This window comes from Hetaerina americana, unplaced genomic scaffold, assembly GCF_022747635.1.
Source record: "Hetaerina americana unplaced genomic scaffold, ioHetAmer1.1.p SCAF_3, whole genome shotgun sequence".
Lineage (NCBI taxonomy): Eukaryota > Metazoa > Arthropoda > Insecta > Odonata > Calopterygidae > Hetaerina > Hetaerina americana.
The window spans coordinates 11,509,885-11,535,439 of record NW_027286874.1 but is presented as its reverse complement, the minus strand read 5'-3'; the positions used below and the strand labels follow the sequence as shown (position 1 = coordinate 11,535,439).

General features: G+C 34.0%; 1 protein-coding gene across 5 annotated transcripts in view; it reads left to right on the top strand.

Moving 5' to 3' along the window:
- Window positions 1-22,817, top strand: part of zip (myosin heavy chain 10) — a 177,478-nt gene extending 154,661 nt beyond the window's left edge. For 2 of the 5 annotated variants that reach the window (XM_071588587.1, XM_071588585.1), the window contains 15 exons: window positions 116-271; window positions 698-826; window positions 1,304-1,615; window positions 2,543-2,674; window positions 2,989-3,090; window positions 3,198-3,383; window positions 4,376-4,570; window positions 8,073-8,237; window positions 10,355-10,564; window positions 11,707-11,924; window positions 12,454-12,596; window positions 13,501-13,690; window positions 13,774-13,891; window positions 14,228-14,391; window positions 21,190-22,817. In XM_071588587.1, the coding sequence (XP_071444688.1) occupies window positions 116-271; window positions 698-826; window positions 1,304-1,615; window positions 2,543-2,674; window positions 2,989-3,090; window positions 3,198-3,383; window positions 4,376-4,570; window positions 8,073-8,237; window positions 10,355-10,564; window positions 11,707-11,924; window positions 12,454-12,596; window positions 13,501-13,690; window positions 13,774-13,891; window positions 14,228-14,391; window positions 21,190-21,352 (2,583 nt within the window). In that variant the 3' untranslated portion in view covers window positions 21,353-22,817. Of the gene's footprint in view, window positions 1-115; window positions 272-697; window positions 827-1,303; window positions 1,616-2,542; window positions 2,675-2,988; window positions 3,091-3,197; window positions 3,384-4,375; window positions 4,571-8,072; window positions 8,238-10,354; window positions 10,565-11,706; window positions 11,925-12,453; window positions 12,597-13,500; window positions 13,691-13,773; window positions 13,892-14,227; window positions 14,392-17,521; window positions 17,558-21,189 lie in introns of all 5 variants that reach the window. The other 3 variants (XM_071588588.1, XM_071588589.1, XM_071588586.1) reach the window with 3 other exon arrangements.
- Window positions 22,818-25,555: the final 2,738 nt, after the last annotated feature.

The following is a 25,555-nucleotide window of genomic DNA, read 5'->3' as shown; positions in this document are numbered from 1 at the left end:
GTGGTGGCAAAGTGTATTTTGTGTTTCTATTTTGTATTTTGTAGAAGATTTAAACAAATGCATGCTTTTCTTCAGTTTAGTGAAAGGTGTAAAAAACATATTATCCTTATTCCAGCTCCAAGAAGATTTGGATGCAGAAAAAGCAGCTCGAGGCAAGGCTGAAAAGCAAAAGCGAGATCTGAATGAAGAATTGGAGGCCTTGAAGAATGAACTTTTGGACTCACTTGACACCACTGCTGCTCAGCAGGAGTTGCGAACTAAGCGTGAGCAGGTATGCAAACTGCCCCTGTGTAATATGATTTGATTTTAATGAGACATTTCATTTCAAGATTTTGTCATTTCAATTTCTACCAATCAAGTATTAGATGTATGATATGTTCATATGTAATGGTGCCATATTGATGACAATTGTTTTGTTTGAGAAGTGAAAAGATAGGTTTCCTTTTTTTCATTGAAATGAAAAAGCAAAATTTCTTGAATAAATTCTTGATCATCATTATTTTCTTCTGGTGTACATTTTAAATTCATTTTTGGCCATTCACCTTTAATATTCAAATAGGCTCAAATATTTTCAATATTTATTTTTAAGCATTAATTAATTGCTAAATATATTATTTTTTAAATATCTAGGCATTACATTTTGCTTATAATCCAAATGATGTTTCAGAAAACTGAGTCAATTATACTTTACCTCTAGGAATTGGCAACCCTGAAGAAAACTTTAGAGGAAGATACAACATCGCATGAAGGACAGTTGCAAGAAATGAGGCACAAGCACAGCCAGGAATTGGGAGCCATTAATGAACAATTAGAATCTGTTAAAAAGGTGAGCATAAAAAGAAGATGAAGGAAAGCATTCTTGATTAAAATTAAAATTCATTCCAGTAGGAAATATAACTGTGATTAATTGAAGAAGCATCTCATTACTGGAAATTCTTTCAATAACTCATGTCCTAGGTTATTAAAATTCCATTAAGTCCAATTTCTTTTAGTGCCTTCCAGCAGTATAAAAAATAAAAATAATCCACTCGTGACCTTCTATCACCATTTTCAAACAAGGTAGTTCAACCAAAACTCCCAGTGCAATTAAATCACGGTTTAATGTGGCAGGGGCTGTTATTAAGTATATAAGCATTTAAACAGCTGCCACTGACATACACTGAACTTAATTTGTTTGAATTATGCTCAGTTGAAGTTTGTCTGCTCAACTTCTCATTCTTGAATGTTTTTGATATTTAATCAAATTATTGATTTAACCTGAAACTCTTTGTTTGGCTGTACTAATCCTTTATGCATTCCCCAGAACAAGTTAGCCTTGGAGAAAGCAAAGCAAGCTCTGGAGGCTGAGACGGCTGATTTGGCCAATGAGTTGCGCTCTGTTGGTGCTGGCCGCCAGGAAAGTGAGCGCAGGCGAAAGCAGGCCGAGGCTCAGCTTGCTGAAGCACTTGCTAAGCTTAGTGAGGCTGATCGCACGCGTACTGAGCTGGCGGAAAAGGCTGCAAAACTGCAGGCGGAGGCAGATGCTGTGAATGCTCAGCTTGAAGGTGTAGAACTGAAGGCATCAGCAGCTGCCAAGGCAGCGGCCACCATGGAGACTCAGCTGGGTGAAGTTCAGGTAAATTGTCTATCCTTGATCATCATGAAATTATGAATTCCTTCCACTGGGAAGTTTTCTAACTATTTTCTAGAAATATGAATTTTTTGAATGCAGCTCATTTCACTTAGAATTTTCACATCTCTCAGAGTGGACCCATGCTTTTATATCTTTACAAATATTGTTTATACTAATGGGAGCTGTGAATAAATGTATAAATTGCATATAAGAAATAATAACAGAAAAAACGTGACTTAATTAATCCTTTTCAAACAATGATGCTTGGGTGACATATTATACTTGTTCATGCATTCTAATAGGAGTTGATTTAAAAAAAAAGCTGCTCTTTCACTCCAGCTTATTTCCTATTCATTATTTTGTGCCGATTTCTCTACAGCTGAAATAAATCATGTGTAGTTTTGAATACAAGTTCAAAATGAGACATTAGGGTAAAGCATTAATTTCCAAATGTGTTCAAAAGGTTTTTGTTTTGAATAGGACAAATCTCAGAGTATAGCAGTATTTCTCTGAAATTCACCCATGTGTTTAATGGTTGAACAAATATGCACCATCAGCAGAGGTATACAAGAGTTTTAAAATTTTATTTTTGGGAAATTTGATTGACTTGTCAATGCCATTCAAATGTTTGATAAAAACTTTGTGTAAAATGTCCATTTGTTATCTCTGAAATAATCCCTCCAGTAGTGAGTCCTTGGATTCTACTGAAGTAATTTAATTATTCATTTTATTTTAATTTTTGGCTATTTCACTTAGCATGTTTTTTGCAGACTCTATGTCTCCATGAAGACTGTGTAATTTTGTAAAATAAGTTATCCCTGTGAATGTACCCAGTGTGTATACATATTGATAGAAGCAAGATACAAACATATCTCGTTGACAAATATCCAGGTGGTCCTAATATTATTTCTTCAATAATTAAATTTGAAGGGACAACTAGAGGAGGAGACAAGACAAAAACTTGCCCTTAGTTCCAAGCTCCGGCAATTGGAGAGTGAAAAGGAAGCCCTGCATGAACAGCTTGAAGATGAAGAGGAGCAGAAAGCCAACTTGGAGAAACAGGTTTCTGTCAAATAATTACCTAAGTATACATTGCTAAGTAGTTTGGTGTGGATCAATGTAGTAGCTCCGACTTGGTATGATGTAGAGATATTGCAAAAATGCTGTAATAATTTAAAATATCAATCCATACTTTATCAAGTTCAGTCATAAATCTGTTGTATCAATAGGCAATGAGATTTTTATAGCACAATTAAATGTGCTTGCAGAAGTTTTGTACATTTTCATTTCAAATATAGTTGGTATTGATTAAAGTTATATCCTATTATTATTCATGCACTGTGACTTTTAGTTAATTTGTTGTTTTCTCTTTTGAGGTTGTCGCATTAACTGTCCAGGCTGCTGAGGCCAAGAAGAAGGCAGAGGAAGAGGCAGAAATAGTCAGTCAGTTGGAGGAGTTGAAAAAGAAAATGGCAAAGGTAGTACACTTAGATTTTTTATCAACATGACTGAAATGGTGGTTCAAATTAAGTTTGATACTTGTGTAAACTGGATTCTTGCTGATTAGCAATTTTAAATTTTCCAGGACATTGAATCACTCCAAAGGCAAGTCGAAGAGCTTCAAGCTGCCAATGATAAATTGGACAAATCAAAGAAAAAGGTGCAAGCTGAATTAGAAGATACAAATATAGAGTTAGAAGACCAACGGGCGAAAGTATTAGAACTGGAGAAGAAGCAGCGGAACTTTGACAAAGTATTAGCTGAAGAGAAGGTAAGAAATATAATATTAAAGTAGAAAACTAATTTTATATAATGCGTAGCCTTTGAACTTGACAATCATGTAAGCAATAATATTTTAACTAAGAATAATTTTATTACATTTAAAAAATAAATTTCATGTAGAGACTTAATCATGCCAAACATTTCATCGTCACTAAAAACCTGTTGTTGTAGGCTGTATGTTAACTGCCTTGGTCAGCAACAATGCCAGGCTGATTTTTCAGACTATATTGAAATAAGCCATTCTTTTGCCATAAATGAGGATGGAGAATTCATTTATCCGTGGTGGGAAAGAAACTGGAATTTGTTAATTATTTCTTAACCTGTTCTCCTTTTGCCTTGAATTGAAAAGGTTATGGTAAAAATAACTTTTTATTGTAAAAAGTTTTAGTTATTTTCAGGTCTCTGTTGAAATATGTGATCAGTTCATTAAAATTATGTATATTTACTTAGACAAACATGAATTTCATAGAAAAAGCTCAGCTCATTTCTATAAATATTTCCCACTTAGCATTTTCACGGTTTACTCAATGAAATGTTTGCATTGCCATGGCTCAGTGACTGAGAAGTTTAGGCCACGTGCTCATAGGACCATAAATGGTTATAATCACCTGCCTTACCATACCCATCCATACACCTATCTTTGTGAATCACTTATTACATTGAAGGGCAGAGCTTCCACATTTTGTCAATATAATCCTTGGAATTATTGTAAATGCAATGAATAAAGCAGTAGATTTGAAGGGGGTGATCCATGTGCATTTAGAATGGGATCATGCCTCAGAACTCTCTCCTTTTCCCAGTAACTTCTTGTAATTGACCCTATAAAAAGTCTATTCTTCCTATTAGGTAAATCAGTATATATTTATTGCAACTTATGTTTAATTTCTTGCATATGACCGTAAAGGGCAATATGGGCATTCGTGCCATTGCATTCTACAAGTCCTCAACCATTTTAAATGTTACATCTTCCTGTGCTTTCAGGCTGTTCAAGAAGTGATAGCTAATGAGAGAGATGCTGCAGAGAGGGAGGCACGGGAAAAGGAAACGAAGGTGCTGTCTCTTACACGAGAACTGGAGCAGTCTGCAGAAAAAGTCGAAGAGCTGGATAGAGTGCGGCGACAGCTGCAGTCTGAACTGGATGAGCTTGTTAACTCTCAGGGCACGGCTGATAAAAATGTAAGTGATTGTGTCTTTTTTCCTGATATTTAATCTTTTTTTGTCTTACCACTATATTCACTGTAAATAGAAGTAACATGAATGTCATTCAGGTATTGGCCATATACCATATGCCATATAAACTCCAAAGAAATTACACTAATATTGCAGAGTTCCCAAAATGGGCAGAGATTCCATGAAGTCATAAGCATGTGTTATGATATGTTGGCTGAGGATGACTTCTTTTGTGAGTAGTGTCTGTATTTGTTTTTGATGACATGTTAATTAGTTAAATATGAGAAAAATCTTTTAGCCGTTGGTAAGATGTGATTGATATTTCCTGAAGTGTTCACCATGGGCCATTATTCTTTTTCATTTGATGTCATGGCCCTCTTACCTTAGTTTTGAATATTCGGGTATAAATCTCCATAAGTCCACTGCCATCGAATGGTTGGGTAGTTGAGATTAATGCTTGGCTCTTACTAAGGCATTTGGCATATGTAATCACTTGGGGCATGATAGCCATTTCTCTTTGTCACACATCGCCCCTTGATAATTTTGCAGTAAAAACCTTTCTCATCTGTATAATAATCACCAATCAAGTTTTACTGGGAGTGCATAGGGTCAACTCCATCCCTAATATGCATTTGGATATGCCTCGGGTTATACGGGGTATAAATTCTATTCAATGGCATTATTTCTGAAAATGACATCATCATTTTCCAGTATGTATTTGTGTTGCAGAGTTGATTCAAGTGGACAAACCTTCTTTCTAATCAGTTGGCCAAGAAGACAAATTTATTGCAGTAGTTAAATGTCAAAATGTGTAGAAAATATACCAAGCACCACTCATTTGATACTGTAGGCACTCGGATATGTGGAATGGGAATGTTTAGCTTGGTCTATTTTTATAGTGTATCACTTCCTACATATATCATGGAAACATTTTCTGCCATGACTCAATCAATAATATTTTTAGAGGACATTATTTTTACATTATGCATATTAATTTTTGTTCCCTTCTGAAGTGTAAATATGTAATTAAAGAACCCATTGAACTATTATCTTTGTTGCATCCTTAATGATGGTTAGTGAAAAGTAAGCCACTGGAAACTAGGCTGACAAAGTACAATGATTTGTAGTTTCAATATTCGTTGTTATTGGTTATTATTGAAAAATTCACTGTACAGAATGACATATGCATGAACCAAAAAGTTTTGAGTTTTTTATGTTTTGAAAATCACAAGTTTGGCTTTTTCATTTGAAAAGCCAAAGTGTCTCTGATGCATGTACTGCAATCACAAATGCTGTCATATTTTACTACAGTTGTCACTAGATCACCTTTCACCATTGGGTGAAAAGGTGATATTTGCCTCCAATGATTATTCTAAACAGTTTGAAATATGTTTTTAAAACATGCATTTTAGAGCATGATTGCACAGTTAGCTATTTTCCAACTAAGAACAACCTCTCTGTCTTCTTTCATCAACACTATAACCTAGGCTGAGGTAAGAAATTTGGCCTTAGGTCAACAACTATGTTTGATTTCTCTCTCTATGCTCTGCATAGTCTATACTGAGAAAATATCATATGCTTAATTGGCCACGTTTTCGCCCAAATAATTTTTTTTTATTTAAGACAACTTAAACTTGATAGTAAATGCTAGCTTGTACTTGCCATGTATTTTGTTTGTATTTTGGTTAGTTACTAATCAATACTATTTAAAGAAGGCTATTTTAAGATATATTTCCTGTTTAGCTTGCATGTGTGTAGTATCTGTGTGAAAATTGTGTACCTCCAATAATGTTGCTGTATATTTACTCTTACAAATGTTATGAATGATTCCCAGAATGTCCAACTGTCGTTGGAAGTCCAGTGCTATTAGTGGGTAGTTAGTGTCTTTCCAGTATCCTTGACTTTTAGTATTGTCTTCACATTATTATTTTATAAATTTTATGCTGAAGTGTGAATTATTTTAAAATTTGAGCGTATTCCCTAATTTTAAACTTCTTGAAATATCAGAGTGGTAAATGCTAATTTTGGATTATGATACATATTCTGAAATATGGTTCAAAATGTAACCAACTAAAATTAATGCATGCTCTATCCTAAAATATAATTTGTGGAATTAACAATAATGCATATTTGGATTAAGTAGAAAAAAATTGATTTAAAATTTACATGATAAACGAATATGAAAAATTATGCATCTTTTTCTGAATGAGGAAATGTTGTCTTCATTTTTGTGGTGTGTGAGTCCTAATATTCATTTCATTTGTGTAGGAGACTGGTTTGCCACTGACTGATATTTGTGGTCTCATTATTCTCCAAACTATATTTGGCCAATTCTTAAAGATCCAGAGACAACGATTTTCTTGTTTGAACATGAGCATGTCACTTAAATGAATGTAGGCTATTGTCTCAAAGTTGTCCTTGCTGAAGGTTTGTTCTGATCTAATGTACAGGTATAGTGTCTGGTCCTAATCCTTGTCTTAAAATAGGGAGCACTGATTCCCAGCACTTAAGAAGGTTATCTTATCTGGGTCCTGATAGCCCATGTAAAAAGCATTGTACATGTATACTATCATAAATATCTTGAAAGTTATTATTTTAGAAATGAATTCCATTAAAAAAATCCTTTTTCATTTGGCTGAATTTAATATATATTTAGATTAAAATTCAAATTACTCCAGAATGTGGCTACATATTTTGTGAAGGATTATAATAGTGGGAAAATCGAGATAATTCGCTCAGTTCTTCTGAAGTTACCCTCATTTCTCATTGATAAAAACTTAAGTACATAACTCAGTGGCCTGCCTTTTGTAGACACATCAATGTTATTTGTAGGATAAGTATTGTAATGTATATTTGACTGAGTAAGGTTTGGTTTGCTAGTTTTGTCTTTTTTATGGAATGTCATATAAATTTTCTGTATTTCATATGCTTCAACATCATTCTACATAATTTTTATTGTCTCATAGTTATTGTTGTCACTTTTATGCCTAGTTCTAGTTTGAAAATCTAAGTGGAGTTACTTGTTTTCATTTATGTAGCTTGAAAAAGCTATAAATTTTAATGCTATGTACTGACTATAATTTAAAAAGGTTTTGGAACGTAGTTGTTCATTGTATTTATCAGATTAAATATATTAATTAGTTTTTGGATTTAAATGAAAAACTTGTAAGCCCTAATAATCCTCAGCTTTTGCAGTTTTTACAGAACTTCTTTGATTGTTAAGAATTTTATTTCCTTTTCCTTCTTGAAAGAATCTTTTGAATTGATTTTTTAAGATTAGAAGGATCAGATAGATTTCCCTTTGTTGTAGTTCTGTAAATTCTTATTTTTCATCTGATTTCATTGGCTTGATATTTCAACCAATCTTTGCCAGTGAGCCTTGTCTGCAAATAAATTTTGTAATTTAATTTTATCAGAATTTTTATGCATTTATAGTTTTCTGTAATTTCCAGTATTGAACCCTTTCTATCAAAGGTAGTAAATTTTGATACCATCCTCTTGTTTTCAGGTGATGGAGTTGGAACGTGCGAAGAGAGTTTTAGAAAGCCAGCTGGCAGAGCAGAAAGCCCAGACTGAAGAGATTGAAGATGAATTGCAGTTCACAGAGGATGCTAAGCTGCGATTGGAAGTCAATATGCAGGCACTCAGGACCCAGTTTGAGCGTGATCTTCAGGTGTGTAGCAGATGAAATGAATTTTAACATTAAGCTGAAAGTAATATATTGCAAAAATGTTATGCCAAACTTTGCAAACCTCAGGTGCATGTGTTGTTCAGTAAAATGACTTTTGGTTTAAGAAATATACTATATATCTCATGCAAAGTTTTGTATTATAGGTTATTAACCTAAATTAAGTACATGTGTAGATAGTATCCAGATCCTGAGTTCATGGAATATGAAATCATTTTACCATAGTTTTTCCTCATACATGTCGGAAAGCTCAATTGCCTGTTGAATTTTTTTTAGCAGTATTCACTCATTGGCTGAAAGAAAGAGCAATTTGCTGGCTGCTGAATGAAGTTGTTTTGCTAAACTTGGAAAACCAATGCAGCATTTTAAATCATTAACCCTTCAGCTGCAGTCCTAAAACATTTTATTGCCTTTCTGTGTAGAAGAAAGGGAATGCACTACGTCCCTCTTTTCCTTTGAGATAAGGCCAAGCATGTAGAAGACCCTTATAATCTCCTATTGTTTTCGTGTATCCTGAGAAGTGGGCACGGCAGAGTGCACTATGATAACTCCCTCATGAGGAGCTTTGAAGTCTAGAAATTAATATTTTGTAATTTTAACATTTGTGCAACATCCATATCATTTATTTTCCTTGTTATAATTTTATCAATCGACACCAAATTGTTTAAATCAGTTGATTTTAGTACATTTTCAGCCACTCAGTGTTCACTTATTGAAAGTAGTGAACAATTAAAAAGAGTGGTCACATTTCATGACAGTGGAATTGAAGTCCTAATTAGCTCAAATATCTTGTGTTATTAGTGTTGTTAGAAATATGGAGGCATATAGGAAATATTTGTCCAAAAGGGATTATATATGTTGCATAATAGTGACAAGATGAATGATTTTTGCTATATGTTATCACCATATGGAATGAATATAATAAGCTACTATGTTATAGCTTGTGTGTCCACAAGTAATACTACTCACATTACATTTGCAACTTGCTATGAAAAGTTAATCCTGGATTTTACATTCAATAGTTACATTTAGGTTAGTATATTCAAAATTCCAAGTCCCCTCAAAAAGGCACCAGCAAGAGTCCGCGGTAGTTTAAATGGAAATTCGTGTGCATAATGGAAAATTGGGTATTATTTTCTATTAGAAAAAAGGAAGTGTGCTGTTGAAAATAAAGTCATAAGAACTTTGGCCTTAGAGGAAAGAATAAGGACAAATGGGGTAAATCGAAGGAAATCACATATTTTTTGTACTTAGTCGCTTCACACTCGAAAATAGTATTCTAAAATAGCCATTTGAAAATGTTACAACCTGAAAGCCATTAGGGCATGGACAAATATGTCAGCTCAGTTGATTTAAATTTTAATTTTTGACTGATTTAACAGCTAATTAATAATAAAATATTGAATAAATAATTTTGAGTGCTGCTAATTCAATTAAAACCTATTGACACACAGAGCATTTTGAACAGATGACTGAAGTTAGATACAAATGTCATCTACTATTAGGTTGCAAGGCTACAACTTTTGTAATGCCAAACAAATTATGTGTCATTGAAATTGATGTTACATGACGATTTGTAATAATATCCATTGTTGGTAAAAGAATCAAGATGCATTTGTTGTTTGCTTTGGTATTATGTTGTTTTAACATGACTATGATGACTATACATTTGAACATCGGGATGTACATTCTGCTTCTAATATTAAATTATAGGTTTATCTTTAAAATCTCATTCTAAATTATTTCATTTTGTGAAGCTAAGCATTTGTTATGGCTTCGGCTTAATTAGAGAAGAGCTTTCGGTAGGAACCAACTTCTTCCTTCACAAAAAATTTGTTGTCTCAGGCGTAACTTTATGGAATTTGCATAACATATTGAAATGAAATGAAATAATTGGCTTTGCATTTCCACACACTTAATTTTAAAAACACGATCCAGGTTTCGACGTTCAACGTCATCATCAGGTGATGATGGCGTTCAACATTGAAATTAATTTGACGTTTAATTTGTAGCAACTGCTACGTTGTTTTGGGAGGTTATCTCATTGATTTTTAATGGGTTTATGGTGATTATAACTCGTATTTGTTGCTGATCCCAATCAGGCTAAAGAGGAGCAAGCAGAAGATAAGAGGAGAGGCCTTTTGAAGCAGCTAAGAGACATTGAAGCTGAGCTTGAAGATGAGAGGAAGCAACGAACTGCAGCACTAGCATCACGTAAAAAGTTAGAAGCAGACTACAAAGACCTGGAACAGCAATTGGAGATGCACAATAAAATTAAAGAAGATGCCCTGAAACAATTGAAAAAACTGCAGGTAAGTTGATTTCAAATTCACCACGCAATAATACAAACAAATTAATTTTAATCCATTTTGTACCACATTTATTCATGTCAGTGATCCGTGCAATGATTAAAACACTCTCTTCCTTAGAATACGTTGAATCATATTTGTGTATTGAAACTAGGTTTTCATGTTCAATTATATTAGATATGTCCCAGGATGAGTATTATTCTGGTTCAGTTTATGATGAGACGAATAATAATGCTATAAATTTAAAAGGAGCTAGGAAAACTGGTAAATTGCTAGGAAAACTGGTAAATTGCTAGGAATACGAATATTGGGAAATGGGGAAAAAGTGGTGTTTGATGTGCATAAACATAAACTATTATGTAAATGTATTGTGACTTCACAGTCTTCACCTTCTTCAGGGCCGGATGACCTTTACAAACCCACTGTTTTGACTATTCCCTTGTCTGGAGTATAGTATTTTATCCATATTTCATCCACAGTTATGTATCAATGTAGAAATTCACCAGGATTGTAAAGGAAAAGTGCCAAACCAGCCTTGGGTTTAACCCTATGATTGCAGTTATTCTTCACTGACAGCAAACATGCTGGCCATCATGCTGAGATTTGTTTTGCACCCAATTTTTAGTGCAAAATTGAAATTACCTAACCTTGTGATATACCTGTGACCTAAACTATTTTGCGAATGTCGATTCCTTGACCACTTAAAACCATATTGTGGATTTTGTCAATCATTTCAGAGGAAGTCACTCCCACTGGACATCACGGATGATGTTCCTCATTTACATATGTATGGCCAAGTTTCAACTTATTTATACAATTGTAATCAGTCATAAACGCAGGAATATATGTCCCGTGAACTTCATCAAACTTGGATTTAATGTCTTTTAGTGTTAAGCTTTTTAAATAGATGCGTTTAATCACCCCAGGAAACTCATATTTTTTTCTAAATAAAGAATGTTTGTCGCTTCCATAATTTTTGAAAATGAATTCACGTATAGCTGAAACTTAAACAGCAGTCCAGTGGGAGATGAGGCTTACTAAAAGCTAGCCTTTTGCGATACTATGTTTGCTATCTCTTGGATTTTCTAAGGACCAAATGAAGGGTCCACATGCACATGTGTAATTTATGTAAAATTTCATCTTAGATTCAGGTTAAGGACTCGCAGAGGGATGCAGAAGAAGCCAGAGTTTCCCGTGATGAAATGGCCACACTTGCCAAGGAGTCTGAGAGAAGGCTAAAATCGCTGGAGGCTGAGCTGGCTCAGTTGAGTGAGGACCTGGCAAGTGCTGAGAGGGCTCGACGAGGAGCTGAGGGAGAGAGAGATGAGCTTCAAGAGGAAATAGGAAGCAGTGCAAATAAGTGGTCAGTGGCATTCCTTTGCTCTTGCATTATATATCTTCATTGCATATAAAGGCATATTCACTGCAGTAGCATGCTTTCATTTAAGTGAGGCCACTGATATTTTTGTCATTTATCTTCAAGGAACCATGCATTTAACATAATTACCATTCTATATCACAGAGATCATATAGAAATGCAGAAAGATGTAATTATTGACTTTTTATGACATGTAAGTTTTATTAGCTGTATGATCCCTAAAAGAAAAAATGGTAACATTTTGATAGGGAAATTCTTGACTTGAGCATTGACAATTACATCTACTAGGAATAGATAGAATGGAAGTTTTAGGGGTATTCTAATACAAGGGTCATCTTGCTAACTATCAAGAATTAGCTCAAAAAACTGATAATGTGGTCTAGTTTCAGTATGCCAGTGTTATAATGAGTTAACCTTGGACAGTTTTTCATGATAAATAAAAAAATGAAATTCATTAGTTAAAAAATTTTAAAGTCATGCATTATTAATTTGTTTATTTATTGTCGTATTAAAGGACATTGATGTCAGATGAGAAGCGTCGTCTTGAAGCACGCATTGCTGCCTTGGAAGAGGAGTTGGAAGAGGAGCAGACTAATTCTGAAATGCTTCTGGATCGGGCTCGCAAAGCTAATCTTTCCTTGGAGCAGCTTACTACAGGTAGTTGTCAGTTATACGGTTTTCTTACTGCTGAATATAATGCAATGGGATATTTATATTTAACTGGAAAATGACATATTACTTGTTGATTGATTCATTTTTAAGAAAATTCACATTTTATGAAAATTTAATTACGTCCTATTACTTTAGTTTTTTTCTGAATCTTTCTAAGCTAATTACATCAAAATGTAAACTATGTACTAGCTACAAATGATTTTAAAATTATCTACTGTTATCGTATAAAAAAATGTTTTGCGACATGCATAGTGACTTTTTGAAAAATTTTTGCTTCAAGAAATATTTATTAGATATGGAAAATCATGGTCTATACAGATAAACTTCTTATTAAGTTTTTATATGATAATTATTTATCCAAATATGGCCACATCAGTTTCCTTATATAGCAATGCCTGAGGGATATAAAAGCTCATGTTTTTTCTCCATGACCGATAGTATATTTATGGAAGGTAAAGCTCGAAAAAGTACCTGATGGTGACACTATGTATTTGAAACCCAGGTCATAAAACTAACAAATAATCGGAATGAGCATAGCTGTTTTTTTGTTCTGTATTGGATAAGTTCCACCAAGTCAAGCCTGAAACTCCAAAGCTTATTATTTATATGTGCATTGCTTATACCCAATCTGATGACTATTATGCATATGGGATTCTTCTGTCAGTTTAAAGTCTGTGGGCTAAAGAGTTCTGAGATTTCATATTTCAGCACACGAGTGTATTTTGCTAGTACAAATGAACATGATGTTTTTATTGGCTTCGGGGGATAGAAAGGTATTGAAATCATGCACTCTAATTTCAGATGTATTTATACAAAAAGCTATAGCAATGCTGTTTCTATTTTTGAAGGATCGGGTTAAAAAAATATATTTGGTTTGTGTTTTGTTCAGATTTGGCCAATGAGAGGTCATCCACCCAGAAATTAGAAAGCCACAGAATGTTGCTGGAACGCCAGAACAAAGAACTCAAGGCCAAGCTCGCAGAATTGGAAACTTCACAAAGGACTAAAACTAAGGCCACCATTACTAGCCTTGAGTCAAAAATCAGCAATTTGGAAGAACAGCTGGAGGCTGAAGCTAAGTAAGTGTTGAATACTCATTTTTGTATGTTTTCCAGTGTTTAAAGTTGTATTGTACAATTTTATAATACTGTCTGATTTCTAGGGAGCGCCTTGCCCAGCAGAAAGCAAATCGTAAACTGGATAAGAAGTTGAAGGAATTGGTTATGACTCTTGAAGATGAAAGGCGGCAAACTGATCAATATAAGGAGCAAGTAGAAAAGGTTAGTACAGTGAGAGCCCATTATTGGTAGGTACTGATTTTCAATATGTCAATACACATCTGATATATTGATAGCAACATCAATTTGTTTGATTTGACTTTTGGATTCCCCATTGGTCCCTTCAAATGGCATTCTCTTCTCCTTTTTCTGGTCCTCTTGATAACATGCATTCATGTATTTTCCATTGTACAGGAAATTCTGGGCAATTGTAATCCTTCTTAAATGCTCTTACAATGAGGACATGTCTGGTAACCCTGTAGTGGCCATTACCTCATTTATAGGTTGGAGTCATAAATAATATAATTTTTTAAACATAATTTTTTTGTGCGCGACCAGGTTAATAATCGTGTGAAGACACTCAAGAGGCAGTTAGATGAGGCTGAGGAAGAGATAAGCAGAGAGAAGGCACAGAAGAGGAAATATCAGCGTGAGATTGAGGATATGACGGAATCTCATGAGAGCGTATCTAGGGAGTTAAACAATCTCAAGAACAGGCTCAGGTATGTGAAATATATTGCCTTTCCTTATTCCCTATCACGTATGTACGATGTGTGTCTGAAAACTATCCAACCTACGTTCATATGCCCGCTTTGGTGCTACTTTTCGTCATCTGGGCGGTGACATACTTCGAAGTAGTCCCCATTTGATTGAACCACAGGCTCCCAGTGGTGCGTCCACATCTCAAAGCAGTCTTCGAATGCAGATTTTGGATTGGCCTTCAGTTCAAATGTCGCATTACTCTGTGGTTGAACTGCTTTCCTTTGAGCCACATTTTCAATTTTTGGAGCATCCAAAAGTTGCCGGGAGCTATGTCGGGACTGTACAGAGGCTGGCGAAGATTTACAATGTTGTGTTTTGCCAAAAATTGCTGTGGTGAAGGAGCCAGTCACCACTTGACCAGAGATGCGGTCGTTTTCTTCTCATGGCATCAAGCAATCTTTTCAGAACTTCTACGTATAATTGTTCTTCATCTTCTGACCTCTTGGAGCAAAGTGGTAGTGCACAACACCCTCACAATAAAAAAAAATACAATCGGATACTTTTTGGACATACCTCATATATACTGCATTCCTTTTTATGATGCTTGGAAGTATTTCTTTTATTCCTTACTATATTGCCATGTAATGTTGATACTGGTCGGTAAAATGCAGGTATGCCATTATATTTTCATTTGGTTCAAGTATTTGGATGACAAATGGAAAGGTCCCTAGGACCTATATGCTTGGTGCACAAATGGCACCACCATCTTTGTTAGTCCAGATTTTTTCAGGAATCCTTGTTTTTTTAGTGTGGCACGTACATAGCTGTACATACTCCATGGGAATAGTTAAAAAATATATGTTCTGTCACCATGAAGTCCTTTGCTGCAATTCTTGCTCTGGTGCTCTGTTGAAGGAAATAATTTTCAAATGTTTATGTAGCAACTTAGGCTATAGCTGTTGTCATGGCTCTGAGTGAAAACAAATCTTTTTTATGTCATTTCTTTTATGACCTTCTTGGAATTAGTGATATAACCATAATGTTTGTGATTGATGCCTGTGCATCTTTATCAGGGTTGTTAAACAAAGCCAAACTCTGCCTTAAATTTAGTTCTGGAACAAAATCATAGATCAGTTAGTTTTCAAGAATCACGCTGTATGAATTATACTACTTCTCCTGTCGTGCTGACACCCATCAACCTAGTAGGTGACTTAAAAAATGTAATCAGACATATTAACATCTTCATCTCATTCATAACCTTTTAAATGGTGTTTACAATTCATGCCATAGGCGTTTAGGTTAATTCATGTACAGTTTCTCATTCTTGTCTGTAGTAGTGATAAGAAAAACCTTTTGGATATTTTTAATCAAAATATTTATGCTATGAACTTTGTTTATGCAATTCCTTTCACATTTACATGTGAAAACTTGTTTGACAAACTTTTCTGGTTCATTCATGGACATTTAAACTGATATATATTCTGTTCTTTGTAAATTTTCTCAAAGGAAGAATGATAATAAAATAAGAATTTTCTAATGAAGATGAAAATAATAGGATTTTGTCTTCTTCAAAATAAAATGGAGAAACCCTTATTTGATCAAATACAGAAAAGCATGAGGTTCATAAGATTAGAGTGTCAGTTCTGAGAACTGGATGGATTGAATAAATTTATGTTATGGGTAAATTAATTATAGGAATTAAATTCCGCTGTAGGGTCATTAGGTGGATACATTTTTTAGCTATTTTGAAAACTATCTTAAATTATTACTCTTGGCTGTTAACTGAAAAAATAATACAAAATTATATTGACTGCCTAAGGCTGATGTTGACAGATGCAGAAAAATCCCTTTGTTATGCATTAATGAGACAAAAACCTTACCTGAAAGTCCTGTAACAAAGAAACAACTTCCCCCTGTGGCAAAATCATTTTTTTGAACTTATTTTGATCTCTAAATATGTGAGCGGAAGAGAGAGAACCTCATGGAATCATGGAAATAACTCACTGGGAAAGGTAGATGGTGGAAGAAGAATAATTTTAAATCAATTTAATCTGTGACCAATGCTGCCTTCAATAAAAATATTTTCCCTAATTTTTCTAATCAAATATCAAGTTTTCTTTTTCCCAATTAAAATTTTCAAATATTTAAAATGCTTTGATTATTTTGAGGTGCCAATCTGTGCTCTTGTAACATTGCCTGGCAGTTTGCAACAAATAGAAGTAAGTAACTCCGTGGTAGAAATAACCAGAAGTCAACTTTTGGAGGACTTTTTTTTTCCGGAAAATTCATTTTTCTTTACCTCTACTGAAAAATATTTCTTTTGACTTACACCTAGTTACACTTTCTCTCTTGTGTTAAAATTTTCATTCCCCTTTTGGTTTTGTTCCAGCAAGCATATGCTTTCATTCCATTCCAAATGAATGAGTTCAGTTTTACTTAACACCCATGGTAAATGTCACATTTTTAATGGGCTTTTGTTTTAAGTGTTGGCTATGAATGAATGCATTAATGAAATAAAGCAAACAATTGGTGCATGCATTATGAAATAATGAGCAATGATATTATTGGCAGTTAGTGCATTTTGCTTCAAAATTATGCTGTTAAACTGTTATATGTACTTTATATGTCATTGTATGCATGAGGAGAACATTTTCCATATCTTAAGGGTCTTTTCTCAAGTGTGTTTCTTCCACAATTAGTGCTGATGTAGTTTCTATTCTTTAAAGCTAAACATTTGTGTAAGAGAAACAAAATTCATTGTTAGAATGATTTTCGTTCATCAACAACCATTGTTAACTTGTTGGGTATGTGTGGATTAAATAGGCTAATGTCAGGTTGGCATTTAATATAATATGACCACATTCTTTATGAATTTGTGTTGGATAGAATAAGGGATCTATTTCGTATGCATTTTAGATTCAGATGTGATATGGTGGAACCATACCATAATAGCAGAAACTAATGCACTATCAGTTTTCCTCTTTTATAAGTTTAATCATGACTAGTTTTAAAATTATACCTCATTTACAAGAAATTTCTCTTTAGGAGGGTTTAATTTCTACTTGTTTCTTTAGGGAGCTGTCAGAGTTCACTGCTCTGTAATTATTATTTTATTAGTTGATGAAAATTGAATTATTGATCTATTTTCAGTGGAAATCAATCATAGCTATCACAAGACAGTGCAAGGTAAGCGCTGCTTCTGCCATTGATGTGGGTGTGAACTAATTTCAACTAATGTGAAACCTTTATTATTGTGCTGCATGTAAAATTGCCTTGTGAAGAAGAGCTGACTGTGCCTTAGGATAACTCATTGTCATTTTTTTCCTTAGCATATTCTTTCAAGTTTCTTATGACTTAAATTGTATATATGTGGCTAATTTTTTTAAATAATGTAAATGTTTTTACGTTCAAAAATGAATACTATTAATATATAATATGAATATATTTGCAAATAAGGCAAAAATTTCTTTCAATGCTTTAGTATTACTAACATTTTTTTTTTAGTATTAGTTGAAGGCTAAAAAATAGGCAAAAGTTAGCTTTGTGATGTAAGCATAAAAATTAATTTATATTTCCTTGAAAAGTTTGATGACATGCCTTTAAATTCTTTAAAATCAGTTTCACTTGTTGCTCGTGTTCTTTCCTTGTCTGCTTCTGCGATGTTGCCACCTATGACTGCAGGGTTAATTCATCCTCCTTTAATCAATTATTAATCCTCCCTTATTGGTAGTTTTTTAAGATAAAAAATGTGTGCTTTTGAGTTGAGTCACTTAAAATATTCTAATTTTTCCAATTGTGTTTACTTAACTTTCATTTATGGCTTAAGGTCAATTAAGTATCTAGTGTTTCATTCACATGGACATATATAAGCATGGAAATCTTGGTGACTAATTCGTGCATTGAATTAGATTCACTTTTAGAAGTAATTTACATGTTATTCTCCTTCATGATTTTATTTACCCATGGGTATGTATTCCCAGCAATGTATCAATGAGCATCATCCCAAATTATTATGATAATTATGTTGTAAGCACTTCCATTTAATTTTAAAAACTTTAAAGTTTACATTGCACAAGGAATGTTTTCTAAGGTTTCAGAGGTAATATGGTGATAAATTTGAGCATAGATTGTGATCATGCACTGTTAATTTTTCACCGTGGAGATATTAAGTTACTTAATGAAAATGTTGCCAATGTCGAAGAGATCTAATGTTTCCAGTTGGTCAGGTAATATATAGCATTTTTTGGTTTCTAATATGAATAATGTTCTCTACAATACAGAGAACAATTAAAGTTACATTGAGCGTGCTTAGAGATTTGTATGTTAGATTTTTTTACCACTTCTTGTGCTATAGTGTAATATTATTCATGTGTCATGAAGAAATCAATTTGTTTGTCCACTACTAGTTCCATGTACACAATGCAATACCAAATTTGTTACTGTGGCATTTCTCTGAAGTTACCGTACCGATTGGTTCGATAAATGAGAGAAGAGCTCAGCTCATTGATCTTAGCCCTTCAGATTGTGAAATTCACATACTCAGGGGTCTTAATGCTGTCCCAGCGCAATTGGCAAATTTTAAGATGATGTTGATACTCAGAAAATTATGCTAATTGGGTTTGTTCAAAACATCACTTAGATTCAAACCCAGGATCCTCAGGGTTTTATCCAAGCACTCAATTGGCTACCTTGGCTGCTATTTCATGGTCCTGTGTTGCATTACTTTGTGTGTACCTGGAACATCTTTTAATCTGCAGTGTGCTTTTATTAATCTATGCATATGAACCTTGATCATAATATCACATTAGGTGCTTGAAGTGAAAGATAATCATTGAATTTTTAAGTATCATAATCCATGGATTAAAAACTTAGGCGATGTAAAGCTATCCTAAGGCACAGCAGCTTCTTCTTCTGAGTGGCTTCCAATGGCAGAATGTGTAACAGATTCAGGAAATTGCATTTGGTTGCATTTCAGGCATAAGTGTATGACTAATGAATCCCATGTATATCCAAGGTGTAATGGTGACGTTTGCTTCAGTTTTAGAAATAAGTTGTGTGTTTTTTACTCCTTATCAGAGCTCCATTTAAAGAATTCCTAGTCATGGCCTATTTGAATAAACCCTCAAGAATGCATTCAACATGCATGTTGAAATTGAGCATCATCGTTCCACTAAAAGCCCCAATCACAATAATGGAATGTTGTGGCATCAACATTGTTGGCCCAATATCCTGATTGGAGGGCCCAGGTTCAATTCCTGGAGGTGGCTAGAATTTTCTGTTTTGTTTTCCTACTCAATAAAACAATGCATGGAGGGCATTTTCAAGTGTTGTACAGCATATATTGAGTGGGGACTGTGGATCTTTACTGGTGTTTTTTGTTTAGACAAGGCTAATGCTGATGTAGAGTTTCTCTCTCCATCCCCCACCTGCTGCATATTCCAACCTTACCCTAATTAACTGTGATATCCTTTTGGTGTAAATGACAATCTATGAAATACCTACCCAGAATAACTATTGCTGCAATCATAACATTTTTTACTCTAGATCACAATCACATTTTTAATTGAAGATATACAATGCTTCCTTATCAGTAAGAACATGAAGTTTTTAGAATACTTGTAATGATTTGATCAGAATCATACTCATTAAATCATTTTGCTATTGACAGTATATTTGTAGTCAGCAGGATAGACTGTCTTTACTTTAAGTGGATTAATGCAAAAATAGGCCAATATTTTTTAAGTATTATCCTTCGTAGATATCATTTAAATGTAGAAGATACTTTCTGTTCATTTTTTTCTCTGCAGAACAAAAATGATTCCATTTTGGAGTGACAACATGACATTTAACTATCAAATATTAGTCTATTTTTAATGATAACAATGTTTTGGTTAGATGATATTGGTGGGAAAACCAAATGAAGGGTATTTTCTGATCAATAGTTTTGTTTGCATAAGAATGGGCGAGACTGATTATTCTCTAGTTTCAGTTTTAAATTTATTGGTTTTTCAGCTGCTGTTTTTCTTTTTTTGTGAAGTGAAAGCTTAGGTGATTATTTCCAACTACCCAGGACTTCTTGAAATGCCTCCTCACATGAAATTAAGAGTCTAAAGCCATTTTGGAAAAAAGAAATACCATTGTGTTTTAGTATTTGTTAGCATGAATTTGGATGCATAGATAGCCTTGTCAATTTTAGGCAAAATGGATATGAATATGGAAGTTTCTGTTACAGATTAATATTTTCACTTAGGTCAAGCAGATGGGAAAATGGTGGTTTTTGAGAGTTTCACTGAACCAGCAAGGTGTAATGTGGAACTGAAGTTATTGGGTATTTGCTTTAGTTTGCTTAGGACATGTAAGAAATGAGGTTGTGTTCCAAGCTAATGATATATGATGCTTGGTGGTCAGTATAACTGCTACTGTTCTTCTGGTGTTAAGACTTTCAAGAGCTCCAAAGAGTTGCCTTTCAGAGCCTCAGATTGTAAGTAATGTGTGTGCATGTTTGTTCATTTTCTGTTTTAGTTCTACTAATGAAGGTGAATTTCATATCATGATTAGAAAGAAAAAAAATTAACCGAAACCCTCCATTACCCTCACCCCTGCCATCTGAGTGTGCCTCTCACATATTTTTTTGTACATGGCTTATGTTTTGTGGGTTGGTTGGAGTAGTTATATAGGGTGTGGCAACATAACTTCCTTCTTTCAAACTCAAAACACTTTCAAAAAAGGAAGGTATGTTTCCACGCCGTATATTTGTTTACATCACCCTCTGACAAATGTTTCTCTTTATACTAATACTTTTTTATATTGTGTTTCAGAAGAGGTGGTGCTGGTGGCGGAGGAGGGGGTGGAATGGGCCTAAGTTCTCGCCTAGGTGGTACCAAGAGGGCATCTGTCCAGTCTGGTGCCACGGGTGATGATAGCACTGTCTCTGGTGCTGGGTTGGACGACTCTGTGGATGGGGAGGATGGCCCGAATTGAAGAGGGTGTTGACCATTGCCTGCTGTGGCCATGGTTGACTAATGGCTCGGTTAGATTGCTGTGGTTGGAGCATGGCTCATCGCAAGGCATTTGTTCTTCCTTGTTTGTTGGCTGTGTGAATACTATGGGTGCGATTTTTTTTCTCTTTTGGGATGAATTAACCAATAAAGCTGGGTATGTGAACGGCTAAATTATGGGAGGAGCTTTAACAAATGAATAATATTATTATTAATGGCTAAACTCCTGCAAGTGAGTGTCAAGGGATAATTATGATTCTGCCATGAGCAGAGTGCTGTGTTAACTATTAAAATACAAACTTTTATATTTTCTAACAGTCTTAGTTCTTATTACAGGTCTTCCTGTGTAAGAGTGAAAACATTCCCCATTATAGCATCATTCCAGGTTTTTAGGTCACTTGATTTCTCAAAGGTGTGAGATACTCACCATCTTAGTATCTCTCTTAATTAGATTTGCCTGAGACTAACTACTTAATGTACTTGAAAGATGGCGACCCATGCTAGAGAATGAATCCCAAATGCATGCATATATAAATATATTATTTTTTATGAACAAAGTGGATGGTTTGGGAAATTATAGGGTTTTATAGGTGATTTTCTTATGAAAAACAATTTTTAAGTACTTGAGAAGTACAGCTGGTTTTTCTATAGATGGTTTCCTTGCCATGAAATGCCTTGTCAATAAGGGTTATGGACAGTAAATAATTTAAGGAGATGTTTTATCGATTGATGTATTAGTAAACACTTTGTATAGTAGATGTCGTTAAGTACCTGTAAAAAAGTTATTTTTAATTTGAAAAAAATGGTTACTAAGAAAATTTGTAATATCTCCTGTATTAATTTCATTGTGGATATTATTAATCATGCCTTGTTTTTTACTGTTTCTTGCATTAACATAATATTTGAAAATATAATGAAATATTACTTTTAATATTATAAATATATATATATTTTGTTGGTTTTTTGTAATTTAGGATTTTCTAAGAAATGCAATGAATTTTGTCAGTGATGTGAATGATGGTGTAAAGAAGATGTGCTGTACATAAAAAATAACTCAAACCGGGTTGTAAAAGTGATTATAAATACATCGTGATTTTTACCTTGTAAAAGGTATTTGATGACTTTCATGTGCATGTCATATCATTTTGATATGCTCTATTATGATACAACCCAAACATTATCTAGCATCCAACCCGTCTCTGGTGTTTTTTTGATGAGAGTTGATGTTCTCTGATTAGTAGAAAAAATATTGAAATTGAGACAACATTTTATCAGCCAACCAGCTGCTACTGCTGAGATACAAGTAAATAAATACCTGGAGTTGTCATTGATCTTTTGGCATGCCCAATGGTGGAATTAAAGGAGTGGCGCCCATATTTGCTTATCTGCCTGTCAGTTAGCAGGTTCAGTAAGCAATCTTCCAATAAAAGCAAAGTGATGTGTTTTAATTGAAAGTGATTACCTTTTTATTAATGTAGGCATTGAATGGTATTATGCACATTTTAGGAGATAGTATGAAATGGAATTAAGTTCACTCATGCTCTAAAATCTGAATGTGAATAGGGTATGATTGTGTAAGTATTCACATTATTTCTTTATGAAATTGCATACCAACATATTATTTTGCTATTGCTACTATGGATCACAATATTATAAAAAACATTTTTACCTTTAAGAAAGAAAGAAATCCCTTTGCCAATGCCACCTTTTAATTTTCATTTATGTGCCATACTTTTCAACACACAAATACCCTCGGGTGTTTCATTTGAAGATGTCATGATAAATAATTATAGAGTGACATTTACAAAGTGTTTTCTTTCTTTCACCCCAGTATGGAGAAATTCTTAAAGTAAAACTTGACCCATGAGCATTTTATTAATTTTATATACCTTTTGCGATATTTTTGAGGTTATTAAGTTTTGATATACTAGAGTTATTTGCATCATTATCATCCCACTTTCATAATTGGTGCTTTCCTGGCAAACATCTTGAAAAATCACATGGCTAACTTATTAAAGGTTTTGATAATGTGAATATTTGAGGGACAATATCCATTGCCGTATGTTTCTTTTGTATTATCTCCAAAAAGAAAGGGGTGTCAGCTTAAGATGGATATTATTTACCATTCTCAACTCCAGTAAATGAATGCAACTTGGGATTCGTTGCTCAGCTTTACCTTTGTTTCTAGAAAGGAGAATATATATTTTCATGGAAATATGGAGGCATTTTAAGCAGTGTAATGTAATATATTTCCTAGGTCTTGCATAGGAGATTTGCTCATAAAACTTGTGCTCATTTTCAATGACTGAAATTTAATAGTTCTCCATTTAGAGTAGGCTGCTTCCTATCTCTAGTTGGTAAGCAGTCAATGTCACAATGTTATTTTTTTATTTCAAAATTCAATTTTACTCCTGCGATTTTCAATCATCATGTCCAATAGTCATTGTACAGTTTCATATATTACCTACCAAAGGTGGACCAAGGATCAAGTATAATGGGATACTCTGACACAGAATTGCTTAAGTAGTGTTCACTGTGGGTCGTGTGAAGTGCCTTGGCTTGAACTCTGCAAAAAATATCAGGAACTTAGTCATCCTAGTGTTAGCCATATTTTGAGAACTGAAAAGAAGGTATTTTCTTAAGTCAGTGTACTGTTTGCTTGTTTGCCTTCTTTTGTTCTCTAAAACACAGTCATATGAATAGAGATTCCAATAATTTTAAATTAATCAGGATTTTGCATGCAGTCTGCAGAACATATGATATTTAAATTAGAATTTCTTATCTGTAGTAATCTAGCCTGTTAGGCTAATATGTCCTCTTCCTGTAGAGGTGTAATCAAATGTAAAAACAATGGGTATAGGATTTAAAATATGTAGGTGCAGTGTAACGTGTCATATGTTAACAAAATGTTCATTAAGTGTTTTGAGTAGATGTGTCTTCCGTATTCTGCAAATTTGTGGAATTGTAGTTGTCGAGGGAAGTAAGTAAAAAAGTAAGATAACTAATGGCAGGTGCACAATGAAAAGATCAGTGGTGATTTAAATGTGCCACTGTTTTGATCTGAAACCAGGTCTTCGAGGCAAAAAGATGAGCTTAGGTAAATGAATATTGAGATGTGGTTCTGGAAGAACTTAGTTGGACGAAGGAGGAGACAAATGTTTCAAACTTGTGGTTTAAGATTGTTGTGAGTGTTAATGTGGTAAAGGCAAGAAAAATGGGTGTTGCAAATATTAAGAGGTAGTGGGATGTTGGAAGCCATGAGAGAGGGTAATTAATGAAGAAATGTAGAGGAGAGGGTATTTCATCAAAATATTGGTGTCATTTAGTCTTGATACCTTATATTCCAACCAATCGAGGACACCCAATATCACTGTGTTAGATGGTTATTGGTCAATTTTAGCCAGTCTTTTAGTTAAAACCTTATCATATGTTAAAAAATGGTTTTGGACTAAGTGAGTGTTCTGAAAAACTAGGTATGTGAAAGTGACCATTTTACACAGCTGTAAATAAACATTGTCAATAAGGGGGCTAGGCCAAGAGCCATTTGACATTTACTTCAAAACTGCACGTTTGTATGAACAAAAAAACGAAGCTTATCTGTGAAACTAATTGGCAGCAGCAGTCTCAATGGCTTGTCCCAAGGGTGCACCTGTGGGCTCAAGGAAGATTTCCATGCATGAAATGTATGAACCTATGTAGTTAAATTATGGTAACACTAATTCTGCTATACACTGAAAGTTGATAGTATCCTTCAGATTAAATTTGTTTAGAAAAGCATTCCCATTATTTCATGTGTGTACCAAAATAGTATGAAATAGGTATGGCAAACACAAAAGGTATTTATCCACTCAAATGGATATGAATGCACCACTGAGCTTTCAATCTATGGATGTTATGTTGTTCTCCAAGGGGGAAATAATGAATAATGTTGGAGAGGTTGCATGCACAGTGTGATACAGTAATGGAAAGTATCTGAAGTTGTTACTAGAATTAGCAAAATCCAAAGTTTGGTGTAAAATTATTGCCTATTCAAATTATTACTGAATTTTGGCGAAGAGTTACAGAGTGGGAGAGTAAAACATTTTATTCTTTTACACTTAAGTAGAGGTCTTTGAGCTACAATGAATATAAACAAGATTTTGTGCATGAACTGCCTTGATGGACTTCATGGAAGCTCATTTCTATT